Below are 10078 nucleotides of genomic sequence, written 5' to 3'. Positions count from 1 at the left end.
AGAGGAGCACACAATTCTTTATGAAACAATGGGCTCTCTATGATGCAAAACAAATCAAAAAGGAAAATGGTGGAAAATTCTTCACTACAGAGAGCTTAAGCACAGTCACAGGGACAGAGAACTTAAAAATGTATGAGTAGCATTGAAAATATTCATATTCAGGAAACAGGCAAACTAACTAAAAGTTATGATAACAGAGAAATCAATCTCCTAAGTAGCAATTAACCTCAATTATGTATAGATGACTGATTGGAGCCCATCCACAGACTTGGGATGAGGTATGTGGAATAGCGTGTTCCACATTCTTAGGTCAGGACTGGGTACATACTAAATATTTGACAGATGTCAGTTATTGATGTTATTATTAATATTGCTATGATGAGTAGTAGTACTATTGGCAATAGTAGTAGTAACAGTAGTACTAGATTACAGCTGCATCTATGGTAGACATATTCATGTATCCAATTTTAACTGTACTTGAATAAGAGGAGGAAATTTCAAAAGGCACTTACTCAATGAGTTCTAAAGAAAGTATTTCCAATTTCGTTTATTGAAACATATATAAAATATTGTGCTTTTTGCTTCTCATATCTTTCCAAGTGCCATTTCTAGACACTACTGAAAGGAAACTAAGTATAGAATAGAAAGTTAAAATAGAATGGTATTCTGAGATTACATAAATCATCAAAGTCATAAGAATCAGAAAACTCTAAATTGAGGTAGATATGCCTATGGTACTTGGCATTCCTTAGGTTAGAGACCTATTTCCTCTTCAAAGTACTGTCCCTTGTTTGCATATTGATAGGACATTTAGTTGCATCCAGTGGAAGGGCAAACAATATATTAATTTTCCAAACAATTTGGCTAAAGACTGGTGATCCCTACAATGCTATCTTTAATGCTATCTTATCTGATATGCATACTTATAAAACAAGTCTTGGAAGAAAGTCCAGGGGTGTAAGCTTTTAAAAGAAAGCATGCCAAATGCTTTTGCAATAAATAGAAATCAAACATATGTGAAGTACAGAGTTAGTGCAAAATCTCAACTTGAGTATATAACTTAAACAGATCTGAGACTGTCCTTTGAATCAAAGCAGGAAAGCTTTCTAAAATATTATTAGCAATTTTGGGTCAAAAATATAAAACTTAGTTATACACTTCTAAGTATTTTTCTTTAAGGCATTAGTTTCCTTTAGTGTCTAAATTTTGTCATTTTTAAGTTCATATAATATATATACACATAAATATTTTTATTTATCTAGTAAAAACCTACCAAAAAATTGTCTTATGACTTACTTCTACATTACTAAACTTTTGCTGGAAAAAAAGAGGATAGTTTATAAATTTTATAAAATGATAAAATGCATGTTGTATAATTATAAATAAGAACTTAACTGATAAAATATTTAATTTTTAAAAATCTTCTAAAGTTAAATTATAATTCTATTCCCTGATTTTGGACCTATAGTCACAAAATGAAAATTTGTGACAACTGAACACATTAAATAACTATAATATAAATGACATTTTTTTCAGTGACATTTTAATGAAGTTTTTAAAAGTGTATTAAATAAAGTACTTACCATCATCTGCATCAGTAACATTAAACACAAGAACAGTAGATCCTAGAGGTAGATTCTCCATTAAAGATGTGCTATATGAATTCAAGCTGAAAATAGGTGGATTATCATTTACATCTAGAATATTGAAATAAACTCTGATTGTAGTAAATTGTCCCCCACCGTCTTCAGCTCGAACAGTGAGGATATAATATTGCTGAGCTTCAAAATCTAATACTCGAGTCAAATTAAAGACTCCAGTAACTGGATTCAAGAAAAAGATGCCATCTTCATCATCTTCATTCACAATATATGTAATTTCTCCATTCACACCAGAGTCATCATCTGTAGCTAAAATAGCTGCTACCAAAGAACCTATCAAAAAGAATAAATTAAAAGTCTAAAATCGGTGAAACAAGGGGTATTATTGAGACAATAAATACAAAGTCACCAAAAATGTATTTGTACAGTAAAATATCTTAACTACAGAACCACAATAAAAACATAGTGAACACAACATTCTACAGATTCCTACGTTAACACTGATACCAACATTCCCATGTATCGATAAAACATATAACACATTAGATAACCAGTGCATCTCAGGTTACAGTGTAAACATTCTGGTTGATTGACATTATTTTTCCACCTAGCAGGACCAATTCATAAACATATTGATGAACTGAGTGAACATATACTGTAGACCAATGCTAGTGTCAGAAACTGAGGATTCCAAGAAATAATATAGATTTATCCCCTGGGAAGATCACTCTATAGCTCATATGGTCATTGCTATAATTAAGGCAAGAAATAAATGTGATAGGAATTTCATGAAAGATATGTGCAACACATCTTGGGGAATAAAACTGTAGAAAGAAGTAGTCCCCTATAAATGTTTAATTCCTTTGCCAAATGGTGTTTCCAAGCCATATGCCTTATCATGCACACTCATTCCAAATGTAATTCAGAATAAAATTTCAATTTTAGATAAAAATTTCCAATAATGGGAATGAAGCACACACACATACCAGAAATATGGATATTGAGTACTCAGCCTCAACAATTCCAATATAATATGTTCAAAGAGGCAAGATTATAAATCAAGATTCGGATTTTAGTAATACTTACTGGGCACCTGCTAATATCCAAGTCTCATGATGTAAACCCACAAAAATTTTCTAAAGTAACCTTTATCCTAACTCTAACAGAATTTAGTTTCTATTTTATAGAAGAAAAAATTCAAGCTAAGAGAAAAGAATTAATTTGCCGTTGGTCACACAGTTAGTGTTTAGAACCAGTATTCACAGTTTTCCGTGTACTTGCTTGTTCTATTTATACACAGAAGCATAAACACATTACACGTCTTTAAAGTGGAAAAAGAGTATCGAAACTGTAGTTGCCAGAAAAATTAATAACCCATGTCACAATACTTTCAGACACAGAAATACCTATAATTAGTAATCAGATAAATGGTTAGCCTCATTCAGTCTCAAAAATCTAGCAATTTGCTGGGAATTGTAGCAAAGATGGTTAATTAAAAGACTCAAAAATCCAGCATATATATTTTTATAACTAGTAGCATATGGTAAAAATTAGTCACTAATTGAGAGCAGCCAAAATATAGTCTGTAATTTTAGTCAAAGGTGATCCTTGCAAAATACACTTAAGGGCATGTCACCTACCAGGGATTGTGTCTTCTGGGATGTCAAAAGAGTACACAGGTCTGGAGAACTTGGGTGTGTGGTCATTCACATCACTGACAGTGATATTAATTCTCATGTCCGAGGACTGAAGACCATCATCAGCACGAACCAGCAATGAATATTTGGAACGGCGTTCTCTGTCCAACCGCCTGGTTGCTATCAAATCTCCAGATTCAGGGTCAATGCGGAAACTATCATCAGCTCCACTAATGATAGTGTATGTCACAAGAGCATTTGCACCCTAAAAAAATGAGACCAAGGAGCTGAGCTATTGGAAGTAGAACACTCAAAGTGAGAGCATTGGTCCTTATATTTTCTGTTGAACACATATTTGACAAAGTGAGGCTTTTTGGCTTTAAGTTCACATGATATTATAGGATTTCCAAAGGTAATAAGAGATAAACTTAACTAAGGAGCTGAAAGATTTATACTGAAATTTATAAAACATTGATGAAAGAAATAAACAAACAAATGGAAAGACATCCCATATCCATGCATCAGAAGACTTAATATTGTTGAAATTTCCAATATCTTTGCAATCTGCAAATGCAATACAATCTATATCAACATCCCCATGGCATTTTTTTACAGAAATAGAAAACCAGTTCTGAAACTTATATATGGAACCACAAAGGACCCTGAATAGCCAAAACAATCTTGAGAAAGAACAAAGCTGGAAGCATAATGCTTCCTGATTTTAAAATATATTACAGAGTTACAGTAAATTTCAAAAGTATGGTACTAGCATAAAAACAAGATATTTACACCAATGGAACAAAGTAGAAAGCCTATATATGGAACCACAAAGGACCCTGAATAGCCAAAACAATCTTGAGAAAGAACAAAGCTGGAAGCATAATGCTTCCTGATTTTAAAATATATTACAGAGTTACAGTAAATTTCAAAAGTATGGTACTAGCATAAAAACAAGATATTTACACCAATGGAACAAAGTAGAAAGCCCAGAAATAAATCCACACATAATGGTCAACTGATTGTCAATAAGGGAGCCAAGGACATACAATGCCTAAAGCATAGTCTCTTCTAAAAATGGTGTTGGGAAAACTGGATTTCCACATGCAAACGAATGAAATTAGACCTTTTTCTTACACCATACACAAAAATCAACATGAAATGCATTAAAGAGTTACATAAAACCTTAAACTGTAAAACTCCTAGAAGAAAACTCCTAAAAGATGATCTTAGCAATGGTTTCATGGATTTAACCCCAAAAGCACAGGAAACAGAAACAAAAACAAAAACAGACAAGTAAGACTGCATGAAACTAAAAATCTTCTGTATAGTAAAGGAAACCATCAACAAAATGAAAAGGCAAACTATGAAATGGAAGAAAAGGGTTGTAAATTTTATATCTAATATATAAATAAATCTTCAGTTATGCAAGGTAAATAATTTCTAGAGATTTCCTCTGTAACATTGTGCCTATAGTTAACAGTACTGCATTGTACTCTTAAAAATCTGTTAAGAGGGTAGATTTCATGTTAAGTGTTCTGATCACAATAATATAAAAAATAAGAAAGGTAACATGAGTATAACAGTTTACAGTCTTTCACCATTCACTCCACTAAATAACATAACAAATTTAAGCCTTCAATATTAGCTTTATTTTTTTAACTCATAAAATATACACATGGAAAGGAGTAAAACAGTCACTGTGGAAAATACCAATAATACTATTACTCGTACCACATTAACCAGAAGGTTTACTAAACGCTTGCTCAGTGCCAGGCACTGTGGCAGCACTATGCATACATTATCTCACTCTAATTCATTACTCCATGAGGCACACTTTCAGAAATGAAGCCCCTGGGTCCTGACGTGTGAGTTAACTTACACACAGGCACGCTGTGTCAGTGTGAATTTCAAACTCAAGTCTGCCTGACTCTGAGCTGTGTTCCTTCTGATATATCATGAAAAGGTAATCAAATGACAACGCAAGTGCTAAACAGAGTAGGCTTGCAACAGCACTGTAAGAACCAAGACAAGAGAGGGGGATTATTTGGAGTTGCTTTATTTAGGGAAGATACAATGGAGACTATGGAACTGAACTGAGTTTTGTAGAATGAAATTTTTTTTACAAAGTAAAGAAAGACTAACAAAAATGTTTGAGTGTAAGCACAAGTGCAGAGGGAGGGAAAAGAATATTCTTGGCTTACTTTGCTGTTGAACAGTTTGTTAGAGTAGAGAGTTTTAATCTAGAATAAAAGAAGAAAGTCAAGCTAAAATGTTAGGTTATGAGGATATTTTGAAGAATCTCAAATGCAACACAACTTGGCTTGAATTCTATGGCCAACAAACCCGTTTCTTGTTTAAATTGGAAGTACCGTTTAAGGTTATTGATACAGTATTGTGGACCAGAGTGAGAAAAGGCCAGAGAAGGGAAACACCAAGTAGAGTTTGGGCCCAAAAGATGGGCCTCATTGCCCCAAAGTTAGTGAAACAAGTCCCAAGTCCCTGTTCTGCAAAATGCAAGTATGGGTGATTTCATGTGTTCTCTCAGGTCTTTGAACTCAAAACTCCGAACTCTGAACTAGAAAGCTGGCAGAGGGAAAGGAAAGGTCGGGAAAAATAGAACATCCATTAAGTGTTTACTAGGTGCTAAGCACTGCTTTGAGCACATCACTTCAAGGGCACTAATTGATTTAATTCTTAAAGGCAAACTATTTAGGTAAGTACTATTATATGCCCATTTTAAATATAAAGAGACTGAGACAAAGGGACTGAAATTCTGGCCATCTTTGCCCCATATCTTAGATTCTGAATCACGATGTACACAGCAAAATATACAAGTTGAATTAGTATGATTTGACAGATTATTGGACATAGAAATAATAACGTCTCTCATTTGTTCAACATTTCCATACATATTCTCACTTCTTTTAACAATTGCATGTGATGAATAAAAGTGAAAGGAAAGAAAAAAAAAGTTTTTAAATTTCAAATTACTTTGGCTGGGAATCACTAAAGACATTTCAGAAATAGGATCTGGTTTGATGTAGGAAAAATTATGAAGTGAAATTTTACTTGTGGTGCGTTCGGTGATTGAAGGCTAGCCTCATAGAAATGGTGATCTGGCAATTAGAGATTTGGGAAAAATGTCTGAGGGTCATTGTATGGGGTATCTTGAAGCCTCAAACGTTGTTCAGAATTTAAATTAGAAAAGATGAAAGGAACAGCAGCATAAGGACTGAATAGGAATGTTTAAGGAGTGAGAAGAAGCAGTAGAGGAAGAGATTGGCAATGGGAAGAATGAAGAGAGAAATTTCTTAATTATGTATGTCATAATCAGAATAGTGAGTTAAACATACACTGTTTTGATCAGGATATAACATTCTGGGGCTATACTTTTGGGGCTGAAGCTCTGCTCCACTACTTAATTGTGTGGCATTGGGCCACATACTTAACCTCTTTGAGCCTATGTTTTCTTATCTGGAATGATGATATTACCCCCCAGATAGGGCTGTTGTGAAGATTAAATTAGTTAATACATGTTAAAAAAACCTAGAACGACACTTGAGAAATATTAAGTATAGGAGAATGCTAGCTATTATTTTATTTTTATTTTTACTATTTTCTTATAAGAGAAACGTTATGGGTTAGATGTATTTGACAACTTAGACCTCTGCAAAAGAACAATTTAAATCAAAATATGATTAGAGCTGCTGTATATTCTAGGGAAATATGATTTCTGATTTCCTATTATATGTAATTATTGATCTTGACACTGAGGTATAAGTACTGTTGGAATTGCTGACTTCAAAAATTACTTTTTGATTTAGATATACTCATATAAACAAATGTACCTTTTACTGTTATTAACCTCTAAAAATTTGCTTATTAAAATATTTATACAAAGAGACCTCAGGAAGAATATTAGGGAAAACTTAAGTTTTGAGTGTGTAGGAATTTAAAGCTGACATACTGGAAGATTATAACATCCACTGTTTCCATACATCTTTTTCCTCATTGTTTATATATGTTTTTTCCTTCATGTTCAAACATATAAGGGAATGATTTCTAACAGTCTAAAGCAAAAATATTCCCTCTTTCAAAATTTATGTGTAGTGGTATTTGCTATCTTTTTGTATTGCATTCCCCAAGTCAATCTTACAATTTAGTAAAATGAATGCCTCAAAGCACACTTTAATTTAATAATGGCACAGCTGAGTCTAACACACTATCCATATTTATCTTGTATATTCAGGTGTACATGGAGTACCTAACATATTTATTATAATTTTATGGTTTAATAAAAACATTCAATAAGAATTTTAGACTTCTAATCTGACCATATTCTATACTATTTGTTCCATTTTACTAGGAATTCCAACATTTTAGTAAAGTAGCCCAGGTATGAAAACAACTACATTCAATTTTGACCTATTAAAATGGTAAGTATTTGGAAACTAACGGAAAGCAAAGAAACAAAAACCTATTTAAAGCTGTTACAAAAATTGTTTAATATTTAGAAATGCCCTTTCTATAAAATGACTGTAATAATAATATTCCTAAAGTTGTGATAATTCTTCTGAAAAGAAGCAAAGACACATCAGACTGTGTTGATAAAACAATATTTTTTCTTATTCAAAATCAGCTGATGTGGTGAATTAATAATACTAGTGAATGTCTGAAAATGCCTAGCCAAGAGTAATGATTTAATTAGGTTTTTGGGATGTCTATTTATTTAATATCCAAAATGTGCCATATCAGCAAAACGTCAAGAAATAAATATTGTGTTTCAGCTACAATGCAGTGGAAATAATGCTGGTTAAAATATTCTACTCTCCCGAACCACAGAGACAAAAGCACATGGAAGGAATTCTAAAAATAAATAGCTATAAATTGCAAATGCATTTTACAAATTTAAATAGTATTTTCGAAAACAAGTATGGTACCATGAAGCAAAGTGTGAGTATCCTGGCTTGTTACTAGAATAATAATTCTGTGTGTAAAAGGGAACAACAGACTGACAGAGTCACGTGCTTCTAAAAGATGTGTATCTTGATCCAAAACATGTTTCAAGTGATATTTAAATTAAATTGAACATGTACATGTTGCTTTCTAAAATTGTAATTCCATTACCCAGGCTTTATTCTCCAGAGTCCTTTCTCTAACGTACTAATATTTATATGTTAGCTTAAGTAATTAAGGAAAAGTGTATAAATAATAATAAAAAAAATCAACACAATTTGCTGATGACCTACATAATCTTGAGTCCTATTCAAACTAGATGTAAAAAGAAAACAGAGCCATGATTTGGTAAGAGGGAAAACATTTCAAGGGTCTTTTTCTAAGTTCAACTAAGAGGTAAGGAGCTGAGAATAAAGTAGAAAACAGAATAAAGGTTTATATATTATTAAAAGCATTAATATTAATTTATTTTAAGCAACTCAAAAAAGGGAAACAGCCAAAAATTCCAAATGCCATAGGAAGCCATTCTGCTTGGCGTAGGGCCAAAGAAATGTGGGTTCCTCATGTCGAGAGGTTTTTAAAACACTATTAAAAATTTTTAAGAGAAAACCTATTCAAGAAGAAAAACAACCTCATGAGCTTCAACTTTAAAAAGTAAGGTCCTAAAGCAGTTTTACAAAAATGTCTCCCTTGCCTTTAAAGTTGTTGGTGCACCTACTTACTCCCTTTCATCATTCTCTGCTGCCTTTCTACACACACACACACACACACACACACACACACACACACACACACACACACAGATACACAGATCCCATTACAAAGAATGTGGTGATCTTTATGCCTGAAGGCATAAAGTCACACCTTGCACATATTATCAGCATTCCTCTCTCCCCTGGAATTTTAACAACCCTCCCTCCATTTCCCTTGTCTGTTCCTACTTTATAGCTTTACACTTTCTGTCTGGTATTAGCCCACCCTGTTTCATCCCAAATGCAGTTCTTGGATATCCTAGATATCATCGTTTTACATTCAGTACTTTTTAAACTAAATATCTAAGTGATAAAACCTGCATTGTTCATTAAGTATTTTTTAAACTTAAGAAAACAAAGCTCAACAGAAATAAAACAATATTCATTAAAATAAGTGTTAGTATAAATACCTAGAGACATAAAGACATTCCCAACCTTCCTCAAATCTCACCGTAGATGTAAGCATAACTTAAAAAATGGACTTGAAGGCAATGGAAGTGTGAGCACATATACACGTGTACACACACACACACACACACAATGGAAGTGTGAGCACATATACACATGCACACACACACACACAATGGAAGTGTGAGCACATATACACATGTACACACACACACACACACACACACACACACAGAGAAGTCAGAGAAAATAAACATGCAGGCGCCATTGCATTTATATTAACACTTATTTGTAATATTCCTTAAAGGAAAATTTAGGGAGAGAAATAAAATTATAACAGTATCAAGAGCATAATGTTAAAAGCTTTAAATGTTGGCATCTCTTTGACATAATCAGTTCTTAAGAGAGAAGTATAATGATTAAAACAACTAAATTTCCAAATACAATTTTATTTCTGACTCACTGTAATTTGTACTGAATAATCCCACTCTAATTATAATATTCCATGGAGTAAACAGCCATCCCATTAGAATATATATATTATAATTAACATGATTATTGCTTCATTCTTTTGACATGATTAGAATAAATCATTTCAAACAAATGAGTTTTATTTGCTCTATTCCTACAGAGAGGATAGCCAATAAAATAGCCATTACAATTTCAATTGTTTGATGTGAATTGTCTTATGTCAATTACATGTGGGTTTTTTTGGTTGTTATTG

General features: G+C 32.7%; 1 protein-coding gene across 1 annotated transcript in view; it reads right to left on the bottom strand.

The window, feature by feature from the left end:
- The window catches only part of FAT4 (FAT atypical cadherin 4), a 204298-nt gene that overhangs the window by 85010 nt on the left and 109210 nt on the right, over positions 1 to 10078 (bottom strand). Inside the window, exons 3-4 of the mRNA XM_012644174.1 lie at positions 3242 to 3503; positions 1584 to 1934 (exon numbers count right to left, since the gene is read on the bottom strand). Coding sequence (XP_012499628.1) covers positions 1584 to 1934; positions 3242 to 3503 — 613 coding nt within the window. The remainder of the gene's footprint in view (positions 1 to 1583; positions 1935 to 3241; positions 3504 to 10078) is intronic.

The sequence above is a fragment of the Propithecus coquereli genome, unplaced genomic scaffold, assembly GCF_000956105.1.
Source record: "Propithecus coquereli isolate 6110/MARCELLA unplaced genomic scaffold, Pcoq_1.0 Scaffold207, whole genome shotgun sequence".
NCBI classification, from domain to species: Eukaryota; Metazoa; Chordata; class Mammalia; order Primates; family Indriidae; genus Propithecus; species Propithecus coquereli.
This window is presented reverse-complemented; position numbering and strand designations above follow the sequence as displayed.